General features: G+C 39.9%; 1 protein-coding gene across 2 annotated transcripts in view; it reads right to left on the reverse strand.

Annotated features, from left to right (window-relative positions):
• Window positions 1–21,275, reverse strand: part of LOC307028368 (talin-2) — a 97,520-nt gene that overhangs the window by 52,570 nt on the left and 23,675 nt on the right. For both annotated transcript variants that reach the window (XM_079663322.1, XM_079663321.1), the window contains exons 3-5: window positions 2,139–2,319; window positions 1,380–1,477; window positions 290–419 (exon numbers count right to left, since the gene is read on the reverse strand). In XM_079663322.1, the coding sequence (XP_079519448.1) occupies window positions 290–419; window positions 1,380–1,477; window positions 2,139–2,274 (364 nt within the window). In that variant the 5' untranslated portion in view covers window positions 2,275–2,319. The remainder of the gene's footprint in view (window positions 1–289; window positions 420–1,379; window positions 1,478–2,138; window positions 2,320–21,275) is intronic.

Consider the following 21,275-nt stretch of genomic DNA (forward strand, 5'->3'; position numbering starts at 1 on the left):
CTTAGTGCTTAACAACTGTCTCTGTGGTTCACATTGCAAAAGCTCTTGTTAACCCAACCAATACAAATTGTTCATTTCGTTTATTCACATTCTGTTTATTTTCCAATGATAGAGTGAACTATCTGCAGGTTTTGAACAGATTTGATTGGAAAAACACTTCAATTGAAATGTTGTTTTAACACTGAATTCAAAAGCTTACTAATGGGCAAGTAACAGTTCTTAAAATGTGCTACCCATACAGCAGAGCTCAAAAGCAACAAGGAAAGGGCCAAAGTAAGAAACTATATACCTATTCTACTGCATATAGTCACAAGCAGCTCTCCCACTGTTTTGGAGTCGTCCACCATGATGGTTTTAACGGCCCCGTCCAACATTTTGATTTTCTGGGGCCTCTGCTTCTTCTTGTATTCAAGGATGTCCTGTTCAAAGACAAAGGAAAGAGAGAAGAGAAAGAGGAGAGAGGAATGCATGAATTAAATGAAAGAGAGAAAGAGGCAGAGAGGCTGAGGCATCCAGGTTGCACGTAGAGAGGGGAGAATATAGCCCAGAAAACCTTATTTAACGGCTGCCTATCACAGCCTGCTGCTCCCTTCCAATCCCAACAATGAGCAGAGATTTGGTTCAGAATAATTGGTCACAGTCATGCCTTCTACCTGGGTTGCCTTTGGTGGATTTGAGGAGGAGAACCCATTTAGAGCTGCAAAAGCCACCCCACAGATGTACAGAGAGGCAGCTCTACACGACACACAGAGTCACTCAGGCGTCTGGCAGCGGGGATCAGAGACTGGCGCTGGATCTACTGCTGATCTTCTTTAGAATCACTCTTTAAAAGCCTCCTTTGAAGCACTCCCTCTTTTCGCTTTATATCCAACCTCATCATGTGTGCAGCTTGTTTCTTCTGATCTGGTTTAAGTATTTTGGTAAAACCACCGAGATCTCAAGAGTGTTGAAAAGAATCCCTTAAAACTGGATGAAAGTTCATTTATGACATCTTCATCCAGCAAACTCAATGCACACGGATACTACATTATTAGAGGCGACTAAATGAAACGGAACATTACCTTGATATAAATTATGGATTCCTCTAGGTTTGAATATTTTTGAAAACATTTAGGCTAATGGTAGAAACAATACAAATACAAAAATTGAATTAGTGACTTTTAGACATTTAAATGCTGAAATGCTATATCTTTAAATCAATTAAATTCCACTGTATATATTATTTTTCCATCATAAAGCTTGTTTATGATTTATTTAAATAAAAATCATCACATTGTGCTTTTCCTTGTTCGCATTTGTATATTTGCGTACGGTATATACGCGTTCTGTGAAGAAGGTAAACAGTGTGTGTGTTGGGCGAACAGCTTGTTTGTATTTACCCCACTGCGTAGCATGTAGTAATCGAGCGTTCTTCCAGACTCCAGCCAGATTCCTTTTCTGGGGTCTTCATCAGACAGAAACAGGCCATAGTCTGAAGCTGGAGCAGTGAGGAGAAACAACCAAAATAGCATTAGCATTGCATTCCATCAACTAGTCTGCTAACATGCTAATGCTGTCAGGTGGAACAGTGATATCGGACCCTGCCAACCTATTCTCATCACTACTTGTATACTTTACGCGAGTAGTGAAAGTTGGCAAGCTGTGATTGATGGGGGGGCCGAGTGTGGCATCTCGGTCAAGTCAAGTTAAGAATGTATGATATGTTCGCACAGACGAAAATAGCATATAGTCTAATCCCAGCATTAGACAATATTATATATTATCCAAGACCGGTAAGAGTGGAATCTGAGGGTCATGAAGACAAAGGTATAAAAGTCGTAACTATTATGAATGAGATTATTTTCCTAAAATGTTAATTCCCATGTTTTGTATTTTTTATTCCAAGTCTATTTAGATTATTTGGTTTGTGAGCCCCAGGACATCCATCCCCTAAACAGTCAATTTGAAGAACTAATCTGCAAAATAAGATAAATGTTGTAAATACACAAGGTGCACAGTTCTGTGAATAATAACAAACATATTTTGTATTACTCTCGTTGAAACACTGAGTTCATAATCTTGCATTATTCCCTTGAATTCCTGTTTTTTTTGTTTTTTTACCTTTTACCCCACATTCAGAGTCCTTTTATCATTCTCACCCTGTCCAGCCTGAGCCTCAGGGACTCTCTCTCTGATGATCCTACAGGCGTCATAAATGGCTGTGGATGGCTCAAACTGCATCGTCTTCACCACATTGCACTGGCGAATGCAGATTTTCAGCGACAGCACCACCATCTTGGCAGGCGGTGTGGGGGGGGGAGGGGGGGGCTGCAGCTACACCTGTGCAAGAGGAGGAGGACAGAGAGGGGAAGGACAGAGGAGCAGAGGGTGAGTTTAATGCATCGCACTCATCAAGGAAGTCCAAAACTTGAGCACAGTGATGAAACTCATTGACTGTGAAGAACGAGCCAGATGTTGGGGAAGAATGACTTTCCTGTTGTTTTACAGAGGGAGCATACACTACTCTCAGTCTGATACACATTTCTCTTGCAAAATGGGGTGATTACAATGCTCAAATTGAATATACTAAGTGCTACATGAATCCACTTTGCCATCGCAGCTATGGTTGATAAAATGGGTAACATGCTATTTATATTTTCTAACTAAGCCCATTTATCTCTTCACTTATCTGCCCTTTCTTGAAGTCAGGCATGCAAACTCAACACAAGCTAACACTCACACACACAAACATAAAATAATTATTTCCCTCTCACTGTCATAAACGATGACATTTCATGAATGTGGGGAAAGTGCTAACTTGTGCACAGTGAGGCCATTGTTATGCTTCATAAAGCAAAAAGAGCCGACAACAGATTTATCACTTTTTGAGAACGACCCATCTGGTCTCTCCCGGGGACAAAGAACAGACTCTGAATTATCAAGAGACTTTAAAAGATCAAATAAAGCAACAAAACCACTCACAACAACTGGAACTGGAGAAACAGCTCTGCACTGGATACATTTTTATATTAGATATACGATTAAATAAACCACTTCTTAAACATCACACTACTCAAAACTGTTTCTTTCCGAGTGGAAAAACACATCGAAAAGAGTCTGTATATGTGATGATGATGATGATGATGATGATGATGATGATGATGTGTGTTCAGAGGCAGCAAAGCCATTTCCTGCTTTTCATCTTCTGAAGTTTAAGTCAGTATTTAACTGCTCGATGTGCTGTGTAAACAATTATTTGCTAAGAAGTTCACCACATTCATTAAAGGGCGGTGATATGTACTGCCCCCAAGTGGCCAACAAATAAAAGGGATATTGATTTAAATATGGATAATACGATTTGGCACAGCTGTGGTTCACAAAGATTAAATGCAAGAGGAAGAAGAAAGCAGTGAGCTCCCTAACAGAACACGTCCTGTGTGGGATAAACAGGAACACAAAGCCCCTCTGTGTATGGGGGTCAAAGGTGAGGGGTCACTCAGGGTCATGGCTGAAGTACACAGACGGCCCCTCATCTGCTCCGAGGCTTCTGACCCTCACCCAGACGTTCAGAATCTGGTTCCTATGTGAGATGTGTTCACATACAGGGGAGAAGGTTTGTCTGGCACACAATGTTGACACTCCTCCACAGTGTCTGGAAGCTAGTGGGTGAAAGATTACAACTAAACACTATCTAAACTGTATACATACTTTTATACATACTTTTATATATATTTTTTTGTATTCGGGATTGTTGGAAACGGTAATTCGATCTCTTCGTCTTTACCATGGTCTGTACACACAAACTGAAAGATTGACAATAAAGTTAACGTTGACTATCCAAGGATGTTTAAAAAGAGTTAAAGGGGAGCTATCGTGCAAAATGCACTTTAGTACGTCTGTTATACATGAATATGTGTCCCCGGTTTGTCAGAAAACACAACCCTCTCTTTTCCTCCATACCCAAATCTCTAAAAACAGGGCTGCAACGGAGCTGATTATTATTTGAATTGTTCTGACGTCAGAAAAGGGGTGATCCGCCTATATGGGCAACTCTCCACCTATCAGGGGAATGAGAGATCGTTCGAAAGCGCTGGAGACGCTGTAGTACATATGCCAGGGCTGTAAGTGGCGCTGTAGTCTGCCACAAAAGCAGAATCAGCCCTTGAAAAACAGGGCTGGAAAAGAGCAAATAGAGTGAAATGAGGCATGGCTAAAATGCATGATCTGTTTGGTATTTTGAAAAAGAATCTTCACAGACATGTTTTATATAGGTATGGCCCTACAATATATGTTTCAAATATAGCATGATAGGTCCACTTTAAGTATTTAGCTGCACCATGAAACACGATTTTTTAAATAATTCAAAAATATTTGATTTAGCTTATAAAGACTTCCTCTATAGCAGATCAACATTTGCTCTTCATTACTTTTGGGTCTTACAGTAATACAGTTCTGATTGTTGCATTATGCTTTAGTTGCACTAACGGTCGAGCCAAGGATTCTAATCCAACATACTTGGTCAAACTCAGCTCATATATCCTGAGTGTCAGCTAGCTCCATGTGTGCACAATAAACCACAACTGAGTTCATATGCTGTACAGCCCAGGCTCTGTACATCGGAGACTAAGATAGTATCTTGGACCGAGCCAAACCACATTATGTAAACTAATTAGAAAAAGAGGTGTGTGTATTTGTGCACGGACGAGTGAATGTAAAAATAGAAAGGTAGTTGGAGCTATAGGAAGAGTAAATGTATTACTAGTATTTGTTTGGGAGATGCATCAATAATCAAAACATTTTCTACAGGATCTCTGAACCAACCTTTCATTTGTCTCAGTTATTGCTTTTGGGCTCTGTCTCGAGCTTCTGTTGATATATGGATTGGACCACAACCAAACACTTTTTCTTTTACAATCAGTCACACTATGAGAGAGCCTGCTTTAGTGATTACCTTATAAGAATAGACAGAGCTACAAAAAGAAACAAATGAGTATATAAGCTATTTTCAAAATACTTCAAATCCTGTATTGTCCTATAACCAAGCACCACCATCTGGAGACACGATTATGTTTCTTCTGTTTTGATTTGATCACAGACTGCCGCCTGAGGTTCTATATTTTTCACCTGTTGGGTTGTATTTGTTCGCCTCCACAAACAGACCGAAATAATCAGATATTTTTCATTTAGACTGTAATCACTGCATCTCTGCAACGAGACGAGCAGCAGGAAGAAGAGATGAGATAAGATGTAGCAATGAGGAAAGAACATGATGAACTAATTACAGGCTTGGCTGCCATGACCACAGAGTAAGAAATATAGAGATAACGGTATCATGGCTGTGTCTCTACAAACGGGGCCATCACTAACAGTAGATTTGTTAGCCACATCATGGTTTAATATCCTTTACTTTGCTGCAATCCACGGCACCCTGAGGTGCTTCTGAATTGAACTGTAAATGTTAAATAAACCAGAAGGGCAGAAAGTTATTTGACTTGTTTTTTCACAATAATATCCTTTCATTACATCCATGTTCATTTAACTCATGATAAAAACAGCTCTAAGCCAATACGCTTACAGTATGAGCATATTTTTGACTTGCGTTGGTCAACCCTTTATAGTTTTATGAATCAGACAAAAAACAGTACAATATCATACCAAAGAGTAAATCTACTTAATACTGCACGCCAATGAGTCCTTGCCATTTGACATCTCTTGTCCTTCATGAAGTTTTTGTTAGTCATGACTTGCATTAATTAGTTTCATAGCTAGTAGATGACATAACAACTGAGAGAAATATAAAACTGTGGTTGGTCTATATGCTTTAATTTTCAAAATGTAAAAAATACCACAACATATTTTCTTCATCAATATGATACAGCCAATTCAACCCCGACCCAAAAGGCCGTTCTGCTCCTTTTCACCCAATTCAACAACATTTGGTTCAAACAGGCAGCCAACATCTGAAACAAGACAAGTACAATGTTTGCACATTGATGCCACAGGATATTTGGCATCCAAGGTTAAATTCATAATTTTGAAGGATGTACAAAAACGACTATCAGTTCAGACAAAATCATTTTCAGTTTAAGCAGAAGTATGAAAACGGGTTATGCAACACACCATTACAGTTGATTATCCTTCCTTAAACCCTGAATCATTAGCATTGAAGTGAATCCTCAGTTAATTATACTTTCATTCACTGCACACAAACAACACAATATTTGTGTTGTTAAGCTTAAACAATACTTTCCATTTATTTGACATCAAACTTTTAAACAGATTAAATACAAATCACGCTTCACAAAGCAAATAATGAGCATGACTGTGAGCATGACATTCCAATGAAGCCAATTAAAAGAAATGGAGTTAAATCTCTCCTTCATCCTGCATCAAAACAAAGAAGTCTCCGTCAAAGCCGGATTACCACCAAAGCATCCCATCATACATTTTCCCTTTCCTGCATTTGATCTTTTCCAAGATGTGTTTGCAAAGCTCCCAAAACACGTTAGCACAACCAACTCATTATGTGGCGACCAAATCCAGTGTGGGAAGATGGCTCTAGTGCAGGGGGGAAAAACTCAAATACACAGTGGGCCAAAACACAAAAATGGGTACTAGTCGAAGGCCGGACTGCTTCAATGTTTATTGCAAAACTTATTGAAATTAACTTATTGCAAAACTTATTGAAATGAACTTATTGCACATATTAAACCTGGAACTAACAAAGCTTAAATTATTGCCTATAAAAACAACATTAAACATGAAATAATCAGTTGCATTAATTTCTTATGGCTCTATCTGCATCTTTTCCGGAGTCCTTTCTTATGATTACATTTTTCCACACGTCAACAACAGCTTCAAAAAAACTATTTCTTTCTTTATTAGGAGTTAATCGCAATTCAGCTTAAACAGATGAAATGTTATGTGGAAAAAAAGGTATGAATATATTTTATGTGGATAAATTGTTATGCTATAATATAAATAATATATATAATATAATAGATAGATGAACTCAGACGATTGCTAACAAACATCAGGTAGGATTTTCTGTGAAATGGCAAGATGGGTGGGAAGGGGGAGGGACGGGGTGGCATGGCAAAGGGATTCCCTATATTTTTCTTTCTTTGTCTTTTCTTTTTCTTTTTGTATTGTCTATATAATTTGTATCTGTATAAGTCTCTTTTGTGAGGGCAAAAAAAAACAATAAAAAGTTGGTCACAAAAAAAAACTATTTCCCTCAAAGAGAAAACCAAACATGCCTTGTTGTCTCAAGAACAAAAGTGCAGAAGGAAACATCCATCAAACTCAGTGTGCTGCTCTGTGATGCTAGTTCAAGCAGATACTTGGCATCTCATCTTGGGTGCAAGTTCATCAATGTTTGGGCTCAGGCTCTGAGCTGAGGAGACCCTCAGGATTGAGTGAAGGTGTGCGTGCAATATACCGGCGGGCCAGATCTAATAGTAATTAGAAATTATCCTGCGGGCCAAAATCAAATCCACCAAGGGCCTGATTTGGCCCCCGGGCCTTGAGTTTGACACATGTGTTTTAGAGCAAGCAGCAGAAAGAAACCCTTAGTTATAATCATGTATTGGCCTAAGGCAATTAGGCAGCTCTCTCTTTTTGAATACTTATATGTTGATTCAAACTGCACAAGGTGTAAGACAGTCCCAATAATAACTGCCTATGTGTACAATCGTTCAAATATGAGTAGGAGCTACTTAGAAACAAACAATCTATAACAATACTGTAAACAGAGATGTAGCACTAACATCTCATCAATACCAGCACAATAAACAGGGTCCATTAAAGCTTCCATGCAGGATACTTTTTAGTCAAAAAAGTCACAAATTGCTATGGCAACCCTATATTTATTCAGTTTGAGATATATTAGCATGGATCAAAGCAGTGCCATTTTTAGTCCGAAAACATTTGAAGAGCATCATTTAGTCAAACTCAAATCATATGAATGAGGAAATATTGAATAGGAAATGTCTTTCAAGCAATAACCCAATAAATATATAAATGGCTCCTTTATCCAGCCCTGGATTTGGCATGTTACGTTCCAAAAACATTCTATTCAGGTCAATTAAGACTACCGGTAATAGCTTTATACAATTACAGACGCAGAAGCACAAGACGTTTTAGCGGTCGACTTCTCTTGTGTACACAGCAAGCAGAAATACTACTTGAGAGGTATTTTCTTCAGGAGATTGAGAAGAGCTGCATTTTCAGAGATGACTACAGCAGCGTAGTTTAGTGCAACCTGCTCTATCACTCCTGTCTCTATCTCTTTCCCTCATGGTAAATACATCTGGACGCTGGTCCATCTGTTTGCCTTCACGCTTTATTTAACTGCCTGCCTGCTGTATTTGACTGCACCACTCATCCACCTGCTGCTCCAGGGTGCAGCTTTATCTGTGGTCTATACCTCTCAGCTTTACTCCTCACTATCAATGCCATACAGGAGAGGAACAGTGATGTCAATCCAAACGTCAAGAACCTAGCAGTCATGAGTCTTTAAAAAAAACGTAGTTTCTACAAAATTGAGACAACTCACCAGTGTCTCATACATTGAACCATCAATGCATGAAAAATAACAGACAGAACAGTGAACATCATCATCATCAATCATTAATTTGCTCTACACTCCCACTGTAGTGCATAAGCACAATCACCCCCCCCCCCACCCACCAACCACCTCACTCATGATGTTATACACAACTGCACCAGTTACACCTACACCTCTTTGGTCTACTGCAGGCTCTCATAAAGAATATTCAAAAGTATCACCCTGCGGTATGCAACATTTTACATGTGGTTTGCACACAGACAGCAGAAGCTTATTCAGGCCGAATCAAATCAAGGTGGACTGGCCTTTTTGTTAAATAATTAATAAAGGGATTTTCCGGAATATATGAGTGTGCATCATGACTAGCCTTCATAAAATATGTATATAAATTCATCAGGTTCGATTCGATGCAAAAGCTTGTGACAAAGCAGGCAAATGGGTTTTGAATGTTACGCCATTTCAGCAACATGGCCCTATGGATGGCCATGTTTCAAAACCAGCAGAAAAGTTTGGCTTTGGTTGAGCACCTGTAATGTCATGCACTGAGTTTACCTACAGTAACGAAAAAAGCATGCATTCAAGTAGCCAAGCCCTGAAAGAGCTTTTTAGCCTTGTATGATATTGATCCCAGAACAAAGGCTGTTACACTATAGATGGATATTCAGCCAAATACATTGCAATGGTGAGGCCACTATGAAACTCAGTCCTTAAAAGGTGGGGTAGGTAAGTCTGAGAAACCGGCTCGAGATACACTTTTTGTTATGTTCTATGGAATGCTCTTAACATCCCGATAGCAATGAATATCTGAAGTGCTTTGACAAACAATCCATAAAAAAAATTCATCTGTGGAAGCCGTAGTACTGTAAAAAGCACGACCAATCATCTGAGCCGGCCCGGCTAAAATAACTGGATGGCCTACCTGCCTGTCAGCCTTCCATCTGTGCACAAACTTATCTCGTGCCCTCATTGGTCATGTGCGCGTTCGTGTGTGTTGGAGGAGGGGCTATGTGAGGAAGTGGCAGATTTTTTTCCAGCTGTGTATTTTAAAATTCTAGCGCACTCGAGCTGGTTTCTCCAAAATTACCTACCCCACCTTTAACAACAAAATAGCCTGGAGCAAAATTAAAGGCACACTTGATGTTTCATCTAGTAAGGGTCAGACAAAAAGAAGAAACATTTATGAGAATTTATTTAGAAACGTTACCATTTGAAATGACAGTGTGACAAGTTACCTGGTCCCTCTTTACGTGCTGCGCTAAGTCTGTCAATAACCAGCCTTTTTCAGGATTAGCCTGAGAGACTTTGGCTGTGACATAGATACAGGGAATAGTGAGGCAGCGCACAAAGAAAACTGAAGATTGAGAGGAAAGCAGATTACATTTTCCACGGTTCACACACAACATTCAATTTCATTTGGCGAAAAACTTCCATTTTAAGAATTGGACAAAGGCTCATGAGATAAAAGGAAAATGAGACCAAGCACTGAAACATGTAACCATTGTTCAATAGATCAATGAGGCAGAGCAGTGCCTGCTGGGAATGCTCGGGCCCTATTACAGTAACATGGCCTCTAATCCAATAATAGAACAAGGCCAATACTAGAGTAGTTCTGGACCAGGGAACATATTCAATATTGGGCCAGAGCATGTCGGTAGCCTACTTTTAACTCCAGGGCCAAACTGGGATGACACAGGAAAGGTAATTAGTCCACCTGCTTCCTTTGGTTTACCTCTGATCATAGCTGTTTTACTAACAAACATCTATTCACGTTAATATAACAAATGTGATACCGTTGGGCTTCATCTTAGCAACTTGTTATCTCCAGATACTTGTTTTCTATTTCTAATGGGATGTGAAAGCATATTGTTCCTGACCTAAAGCAAGGCCACTTGTCTCTGCACTTGGCAGCATATTACACAGCGCAGCACAATAGAAGCTTATCATATGACAGTGGCTCTCACTCTCTCTGACACCGCACACGGCCTCAGGAGATGCGGAGAGGGTCGAGGGCGGCTGGAAAATCAATCAAGTTGTTTTCAAAAAGCTGACAGCAAAAGAAATCTGAGGCATTTTGAGGTCGGGGTTATTTAGAGGAATATTTGAGTGATGTGGACCTTGTCACACCAAATTATTCATCTACACCTAACCATCCAAAACAATGGATTTGCTTGTGTGACTTCAATACATTTGTTTGTAGGCTTTCAGTTTGAGTTCATTTTGAGTCAGTACATTCACACTTTGCACCCATAGCAACCTTTCTGTAGCATCTTGACCACTTTTCTGTACAAGCCAGTTTTGTTTATCTTTGTATTTAATCTAAAACAATGGATTTGCTTGTGTGACTTCAATACATTTGTTTGTAGGCTTTCAGTTTGAGTTCATTTTGAGTCAGTACATTCACACTTTGCACCCATAGCAACCTTTCTGTAGCATCTTGACCACTTTTCTGTACAAGCCAGTGTTGTTTATCTTTGTATTTAATCTGGATCTCTTCCTTCTGCTCTGGCATTTGTTCCTGAATAATTACCAATGTGTCTTATATACTAATATTTCACATAAAAGTAAACAAAAGCAGGGATTTTATTTCCAGCCGACAGCTGTGGATTTTGTGTAACTAAATGTTAGCACCAGTTTTAAAAATGTAAAAACGTATTGCATTTACAGTGAACTTGGCACGCTAACAATTTCAGCTTATATTTATTGCAGAGTAATGCAGTTGAATCCATGTCATACAGTGTGTACTCATGTTGATAGGTATGTAGAGGTTTTAAACATTTTAAATATTGAGTATCTCCCCCCCCCCCCCCCCACACAAAAAATCCAGCAACAGTCACTTTTACGCTGCTATGGAAATGTTTGCACTCTTATTTGCACTACGAACACCATCTTTTGTTATATCCTGCTTACTTTAAGTAAACGGTTATTTTGTGTGTTTTTTTGGTAATTATTGAGTGTTCTTATATTTTAATGTGTTATTTTATACCTCGGGACTGTGAATATAGATAAATAAAGTTGACCACACACACACACACACACACACACACACACACACACACACACACACACACACACACACACACACACACACACACACACACACACACACACACACACACACACACACACACACACACACACACACACACACACACACACACACACACACACACACACACACACACACACACACACACACACACACACACACACACACACACACACACACACACACACACACACACACACACACACACACACACACACACACAAATGCTACTCGTCTCAACTGGCCCTACAAGTGTTAAAATATAATTAATAGTGGCTTCTCACTTTTATATATATATATATATATATATATATATATATAAGTATTGATCTATCTCTCACATCATCGAGCAGGATCGGACCTGATCTAAAACATACAGTCTGTCACACACGGACACAGTTCAGAGTGACGTCATCACAGGGTAAATGGGGCTGTGGTGGCTGGCGGGTGGAAAGAGTACACTGGGTATATTTCACACGGCCTGATATTTAGGCGATGCATGCAGGGTTTGAAAGTGAACTGAGAAAGTATTTATGATTGGGTTCCACAAAGTAATTACATTGTTAACGAAAGCTAGTGTGTGTGTGTGTGTGTGTGTGTGTGTGTGTGTGTGTGTGTGTGTGTGTATGTATGTATGTATGTATGTATGTATGTATGTATGTATGTGTGTGTGTAATCTTTCTTCATTTTTTAAAATGGCATGACACTCGAGTGCTGTAATACAAATGTCAAGTTCCTGATTCCAATGCAAACTACTTTCTTTACCTATTAAATTTGCTCCAACATTTCTGATATAGCAGAAACATTTTTATCTCCAGCGAATATCTCCAGTTGAATTGCCCTATGGTGGCACTCAGTTGATAGCTCTCACACTGTTCTCCAATGCGCAGTGATCAAAAACAAACCTCTTCACACCCCTACATGTGAGAAATAAGGCCTGTTAGCATAATTATCCACTTGGTTGGTGGTGGAGTCAGCTGACAGAAGGCAAACCTCCTGAGTGACAGTAACTGCATGTCTGCGTGCGTGTGGTTTTTGAGTACGAGTGCTAGAGAGAAGGAGGAAAAGTGAGTTTGGCAAATGTTTCTGGCCCTCAGGTGAGGCCTCTTTATACACAGCGGCAATAATGCAGGTGTCGAGTTTCATGCGGAGGAGAGACAAACCGTTGCCCGACACTCCTACAAATCCAACATAGAGCTTGTTGGTAATGCCTCGTTCAACATATCACTGTATAATGTAGCCATTTATTGTTATTACCTTGTTGTTGTTCTTATAAAGCCATAAAAAGGTTTTTTTAAGAGCTAAGCATATCCTCCATCCTGCTTCCTTGTCTCCAAGCTGTAAGAGAGGGATGGAGCCGGGATCAATTCAGCTCCTCTTCACCAGAGGAGGGAATCAATTTGAAATCCGAATCCAAACCACAGTAACTATCCATCTTTCAGCACATACCAACTATCAACTTTGACTGGTACTTTTAAAACAAGGGTATGAGACGAAGCATTTATGAGCACCACTCCAGAGTTTACCCTTGCTATAAAACACTCATTCCTACTGTGCTGTAAACTCGTGGTTTGTCCTGGGTTTATGGGGGTTCAATTAATGGGGTTCAGTTTGTGTGAGTGTGACTTTAAATCTGGATGGAGATTCGCAGGGTTTATTGATGTGTTATAAATAGAGGGGATAAATAAATTAACGTCAATGAGATTGAGGAATCAGGAGAGGCCACTAGTAAGTGTGATTATTATATTGAATGTGATTTAATGTGTATGGGATATGTGTGATCCTAATTGTTGTATTGTTGTTCTCCTTTTTCTTCTAAGGTTAACAACCTATTTGGATTTGATTAAATCATCAAAACTAGGAGTTGTTTCCGTCCATCTTGATTTCACCCATACTGTCGGGAGATAGACAGTACACCTACATTAAGTATTTGTTTAAAAAGGCAAAGCTTTTTCTTTCATTCAGAGTATGGATCCAGCCTTTAACGTTACACCGACTACTGTATTGCCACTTGAAGATTGTGTTCAACTACCAGTTGCCATGGTTACAGAGGCTGGTTGTGGCCTGACTAATGTTTGATCCATTGCAAGGCAAAGAAAAGAGTAAAGCCAAGAGCTTAACAGATATGTGTTGCTTAATATTTGTGGATTAAAGCTATTGCTGGCTGATATTTTGTGCCTATATTCGGCATGTTAAATTAGCTGAAGGTAAAAAGGTCAAATTATTAAATGTTTGCCGGAGAAGTTTGTTCTTGTAAGATGATAAAAAGAAGATAGCTGTAACTAAAGTGGGACGCGTAATGTTGCATTTAATCATAGACTAATGACAGAGTTGTGTTTGGACCCAGTGTTTCCCCTAGGATGGAGTCATAGTGCTAAGGCATGTGGGCCCAGCATAATGTGAGCGCGGAGCGCGTGGAATATTTTTGTGCGTGCGAAGTGTGCCCCGCCAATTTTTTTTCTATGCGTCAGCACAAGAAAGGCTATTGAGGCCTAGTACCAGGGCCGGTTATAGACAATTTGCTGCCCTAGGTGAGATTTTAGGCGACATTTTATATGTAAAGAATAAATGAAAAATCTCTACAAAAGACAAATACACTGCAAAAACAGAAACTTATTGACATAGGTAATAGACGTCAAAATGGCTTCAAATGTATTCAGTATTGTATGATCATGTTTGAATTGTGGGGTGGACGTCACATCCTCTAGGGGGGTCCGGGGAAATGTCTCAAGATTTATCAAAAATACACCTTTATTGAACATACAGTAACAAAAATACTACAAATCCGCATAACAAACAATCAAAAATGAAAAAGGGTCACCACTTATTATTATTTTAAGAAAAAAGTTTTTTTTTTTTTTTTTTTTTTTTTTTTTTTATTGGTACCTGGCTGGCTCCCTAGCAGCGGCGCTCATATTTCAGCAGCGGCGCTGCGCCGCCACTATTTGTATATAGGGGAAACACTGGGACCTGTAGCTCCGCTTTTAATCCACATTAAAACAGACACTTGTGATGCAGCTGTGAAGTGCAATCAGTTGCTAATTTGTGATGAACCATAAAACCATAATGAATGTTCTTTGTTCCCCACTGACTGTCCATTGTTGTCCATGATTGAAAATGAATAGCACCACAATAACATCACAATAAGAGGGTGCTGTATGAACTGCCAAAAATATACTCGGGTATATAACCAAGTGTCTCTAAGTGCAAACCTGCAATCAGCTCTAAAAAGGTTAAACATTCCCACACAAATATTGTTTTAGTGGTGGATTCAGATTATAAGATTATGAATATAAGCATGGATATTGCCATCAATGGGAGTCAGGGCTGCTACATTAAAGTACTGACATTGTAGGAGTTATATTGATTATGAAGAAATAAAACTGCAGGTCAAAAGTAAGACGGGATATTCCTGTGGGACGATCAATATCAATATCATTACTAAGAATCAGACATCCTCTTATGATGGCCAAATTACTCTTCCTGAATCTTCAAATCCAACCACTAAATTCAAAAGGTTCTCAATAAATAAGATGCCTAGATTCCTTTTTGATTTTTTTTAGGTGAAAGTGGTCATATTTATTGAGCAGTTTTACAACATTTGATCCGCCTCATTGCAAAAGTATTAGGGTCAGACTTTTTAGTTAAAAACACACAAGAGCATCATTTTAGGATTAAAAAAACCTCTAAAAAAAGGAGCCCAGCAGTAGCCGACTCTATTTGAATGCACAGGAGGCCAATGGGTTTCTGCACGCTGGTGTTCGTTCTATTTGGCAGTGATGCAACTGGGGTGACACAACCCTATTGAATTGAGGGCCACCCTGCTGGGAAACACAGGCGATTCACTGCCACGGTGCCAGCCAGCCAGCTGCTGCGGAGAAGGCCTTGGGTCTTGGGTCGAATGCCTTTGTCGCTCCAACCAGAAGGTGTGATCACTGCTTACCAGTAACATGTGTGTCAGTGGAAGGAATGCAGGGATAGTGTGGAAGAGTCAAGTCGTGGTAAAGAGCGAGTCATGATCCTTCCTGGGGACCATGGCAACAACCCAAACCTAACCCAAACAGAAACAAAATGCCAAATAATGATAATTGTTTATTGTAAATGTGCCGGGTTTGGTACGAAACACCAAGACTATTCAATTAATTAAATGCATACAGAGCTAAATCCCAGATCAAATGCACGCTAAAGGGTCATTGAACATGTTTTCTCTCAGTGAGCCTGCTGTTATGTTAAATGTTTGTTTTTCATGTATTGTGTCTTGATATTTGTCTTTGTTGATGTTACACACGGAGCTGCTGTGATGCAATGAAATGTTAGACTTGATCTGACCAATAAAGTTTTATCGAATCGTAACTGCAAGTTGTCAAACTGAATGATTTTCGCAGCCCTGAGGCTCAATTCTCCCGTGATCAGTGATTTCTAATTTCCAACAAAAAAAGGGGCATTGATTTGCGAGGTACAACAGAATTTAACAACAGTTTCTAACGATCAATTGGGAAACCATTAGCCGCGTTCACCCGCAGTACTTTTCCCACTTTAGTTCCGATATAGTTCCGAAATGTCGCGTTCACACCAAAAAGAGCCAGAACTAAAATTAGTTCATCAGAACCTTTTTTACCCCCTTTTCCATCCCTGCTAGAGAGCAGGTACTTTCGTGGGAGGAAAAGGTTCCTATGTCTGATTGGCTGGGCGGATTGTGAACCACGCCGCGTAAAACTCCCAAAACGTTTTGTGAAGCTGCCATTTTATTATCCTGGCATTAGCATTATTAGCATTAGCATTCGCCCAGCGCAAAAACGCAGAGAGACTAATTTATGGCAACACAAAATAAAACATGGGAGCGGTGGAGATGAGGAGGTGTCGGCGTTCTGGCGATTTACTCGGAAGGCTTCAACTCCGGGGACTTCTGGCCGGGCCTTCGAGTGGCAGTATACGCCGTGAAGTTGTTTGCGGCCTGCCAGTAAACCCAAAGCAGAAGAAGAAGAAGTGACGTCAGCGGCTTCATTTGACTAATCCTTCTCCAGGAACTTATTCCGGTGTGAACGCGATCTGTACTTAGTTCATCAGAACTAAAGAGTTCTGATGAACTAAGTTCTCATGAACCTTTGTGGGAAAAGTACTGCGGTGTGAGTGCGCCTATTATATACTTAAAGTGAAACTCGACCCACCAATCTGTTTGTGAAACACTGACTTCCTATAAGCTTGAACAGAAATTGGTGCTCAGCAAGTAGGTTTCACTACAAACCTGCCTTATCAAGTAAGTATAACATACACCACCGCAGTGTTTAATAAGGGAACATTTGAGAAACTAACATTGCTCTAATTTCGTAACCAGTCAGCAGGGAGAGCTGTGACAGACCTGGTTGTCATGATAAATGAACCCTTATTTACTGCAGATAACATCGCTGCCAAATGATAATGCTGCTTGGTTTCGAAACATGTTTGAAAATGTGACTTTACACTGACCGTTGTGAATAAAGTCCGCCTGACCAAACATTGAAATATCTGTATCATGATTAATGTTGAACTGTGGGTCTCAAACCACAGCCAAGTAATGTCTGGTTTTGTATACGATCCTAAATGTCCACCGTGACAGCAGTTGAGACTTAATAATGCAAAATATTCATGATGAAAATCAGCACTGATCTGTTACACTGATTACAGCCCCTCTCAGTTTGCATCTGGATGCAGTCCCAGATTTTCCCGCTGGCCCCGGTCCAGAGGAGAACACTCGGAGAGGAACGTCTAAACATGAGATCAGTCAGGCTGCAAATGGACCACTTTAGCCATCTTCAGCACAGACATTTCTCTCTTTAAAGAAACCCTGGTAGAAATGTTTAGCTGCACTGAAAGGTCTACAATGAATTGATCTAGTTGGCAAGAAAGTCGCTGACTGTATACCACACAAACAGTACAGAAAGAAAACATCCAATTACAATAACCACCCAAGGCTATGCCATGTGGAAAACGTAAGATGTTTAAAATGTAATAAACATACTTAAATAGTGATTATGTTAGCCATAACTTGAGAAACAAACATGTGCCAGCTCTAATTAAATGTGTTATTGCTCTTGGCTGGGGACATAAACCTGTAGTTATGCCTGCAACAATTAAAAAAAAAAAAAAAAAATGGATTACGTTAATAAATATCCAAATTGGGTTCGCAGCTGCCCAATCAATAGCAGAGCTCCGAGTCATTTATAACTGTCAGGAGAAACCTAAATGAGGCGCTGCAGCCTGTAATATAATTACGTTGAGAATGGGTAAATTATAGAAAGCTGACTTGTTGCCAGGTCAGACTGCTTCCTTGCACATCTTTTTGAAGCAACTATCCTGAGTAAAAAGTAATGCAAAATGTGCTCCTGCAGCATACTATAACTGGAGGAACAAAAGCAATAGGGAAGTGGCAGATAACTTTAAAGCGATGCAATACTATTCAAGATAGTCCAAGAATAAAATAGGGGAAAAATATACAGGACGGATCATTCATTTATCAAATCCATTTGCCTAAGAAAACTTTTAAAACCAAGAATGGCAGTTGTGTAACACATAACACAAATATTGTGTCCAGAACTACTTCCAGTGTTTCATAAACTCAGGCCATGCTTGACCAAATAAACTGGGAAAGAAAATACTTCAGAGTTAACGAATAGCTGAGGCCCAGGGGAGCTATGTGAGGATGCTCTTTGTTGATTACAGTTCTGCCTTTAATACAGTCATGCCGGGCAGATTGGTTTCCAAGCTATCTGACATAGGATTTTCCCCAAACATCTGCCAATGGATTAGGGACTTCCTAACTAACCGCCCCCAGACAGTGAGAATAGGCCCTCACCTCTCCTCCAGCCTCACACTCAGCACCAGTTCACCACAAGGCTGTGTGCTAATGAGCCCCATGCTCTACTCCCTGTACACCTATGACTGTGCCCCCACTCACCCCACCAACACCATCGTCAAGTTCGGACGACACAACTGTGGTTGGACTGATCACAAGAGGAGATGAGTCAGCCTACAGGGATGAAATCCAGAGACTGACAGTGTGGTGTTCAGATCATAACCTTGTTCTGAACTCCATAAAGACAAAAGAACTCATTACAGACTTCAGGAAAAACAGCACAACACCAGATCCACTGTACATCAACGGCAACTGTGTGGAAAGGATTCCCGCCTTCAGGTTCCTCGGCACACACATTGCTGAAGATCTATCCTGGTCTATCAACACCACAACATCTGTGAAAAAGGCCCAGCAGCGACTTCCTGAGGATCCTCAGGAAAAACAACATGGAGGAGAAGCTTCTGGTGTCTTTCTACCGCTGCTCCATAGAGAGTGTGCTGGCATATTGCCTAACCACGTGGTGTGCCAGCTGCTCAGAAAAGGACAGGAAAGCCCTTCAGAGGGTCATCAACACAGCCCAGAAGGTCGTCGGCTGCTCACTGCCTTCTCTGGAGGAACTCTTCAGCCAACGTTGCCTCAACAGAGCAGGCAAAATAATTGCGATTCTTCACACCCTGGACACTTCCTGTTTGCTCTTCTGCCCTCCGGTAGACGCTACAGGTCAAGGACAAACCGACTGAAAAATAGTTTCTACCTCAGAGCCATACGAGAATTGAACGGCATCAAACGCTGAACTGAACATTTACAACTGCACTACTTTTTAATAGTTGTATTCATTTATTAACTGATCGACATCTGAGATGCCAAATATCATCCCTGTGTTTTTTATATTGTAAACTGTATTTAAATGATGTGCGGGCATGTATGCATGTTGGTATGGATGTGTGAGCATATGTTTATGTGTGTATATGTTTATATATATTTTTTCGTATTATGTGGAAATGCACTGCGAGGATTGCTTTTTTAAATGTTGTTGTACCTGGTGCGATGACAATAAAGGAATTCTATTCTATTCTATTCAAATGACAACAGTTGAATACAGCCATGACATAAACAGATGCAGAGCTAAACATAAAAGACTTCCACTGTACTTATGCAGTACGTTGAGGGAGACTCAAATTCCCTTCAGCGTATTCTAGCTCACAGAAACTGAGAGCAATCCAATCCTTAAAAATATACTTTAAGCATTTTGAAACGCAATGATATTTGAAAACGCTTTACACAGGTGCTGTCAGAATTACAGGTTGTGTCATACTTAAAGTTATATGAAACCACATTGTGTCTGAACACAAATGAGTTTTCTGCCCTGTGCTTTCCAGACCACCTGCAGCATTGCTGTCAAAACCAAAAAGGGAAAAGGAGCTAATCTAAGCAGACATGCATTGGAGTTCAACCAGAGGATCAGTTTACTCCATTTAAAAGCCAATGTTTAACCTGTGTCTCATCGTTCAGCTTTGGACTCAACGCACATCTGATAAGGTTGAGATCTGGCTGTTTATTGAAGCATGGCACGAGACAAATTAACATAAGAGCTCATTACTGGTTGGAAAACTAAAATGCAAAGCAACTGCAGACGTTGTTTGTTGAGCGGAGCATGGCAACAGTGAGAAGCTGGGCTCCATATGCTGGCAGTTTTTGTAATTGCCCTCTGAAAGCAGCACATTGACTCAGCGTGAAAATATACATTATTGAATCCTGTCATAGAGAGGTGCAGATGTTCAAGCACATTTAGTTTTCCAACTATTCTATTGGGTAGAGTTAATTATATAGAAGTAATTAGCAACTTCTAGTGTCCACATTAGAGATCACATGGGAAACATTCAACAGCACCTGGTAAGCCGTAAACCAGGTGTGTTGGGCTAATATACACTTTGCCGTGCTGGGTAAACATAAACAAAGAAGAAGTAGATGGTTTGGTTTCAACAGCCTTAGGACTGATGCTTTATACTTTAGAATCAGTTGGTTAAGTACCTACTGTATGACGCAGATACTAAACCTTGTTTCACTGTGTTGTGTAAGCAGAGAATGAATCATACAAAGAAACCGAAAAATACATCAACTTTAACGTCAGAACAATTACAGAAAATAATATCTGCTGCTAGAATTGAAAGCGAAAAAGCAAAGAGACATTTTGAAGAATGCTTCAAGGTTTTTAACTATTTCACAGTATGCCTCCATACTGTAGCCGAAGAGCTGGAAACTAAGTCTTGCCAAGACAAACGCCGCAGATGACCCAGCAGTCACATGCAACTTTACACCAACGCTGATCTTGACCATGAGATTGATAATGCAGCATTTCCTAATCTAGACATGTGGGATATGCAATACTCTTTGGGGGTTTTAGGATAACTCTCATCCAGCGCATTGAAAATATGTCAACTGTGGTTTTTGTCACCGTTTACAGCCCACTAAGTCCACGAACCAATTAAGGATTTAGGGGCAAGTAAAAAAAAGCCCACAAGAAACACAACTATTTCTGAACGTCATACAGGAGATTTAATTAAACAACATTTAGCTTGGATATCAACAGGCTTTTTGCATATGTGTATAGATCTCAACTCAGATTATGTTAAGAAGGTGGTTAAAGGAATAAAAGATGAAGGCTGAACAACACATATTTTTGCAATTTATTTTGTATTAACCATTAGTGTTATTCAAATGTATTGGTTTTGTGGATGTAAATGTCATTGATTCAAGGAAGTTGGCCTTGTAACACTGATAACAAGATGTGTGTTTATAGTGTAGTATATAGTATGAGATACAATGTTTGTGTATTTCTATGAGGATGG

The sequence above is a fragment of the Notothenia rossii genome (assembly GCF_949606895.1).
Source record: "Notothenia rossii genome assembly, chromosome: 2".
Classification (NCBI taxonomy): domain Eukaryota; kingdom Metazoa; phylum Chordata; class Actinopteri; order Perciformes; family Nototheniidae; genus Notothenia; species Notothenia rossii.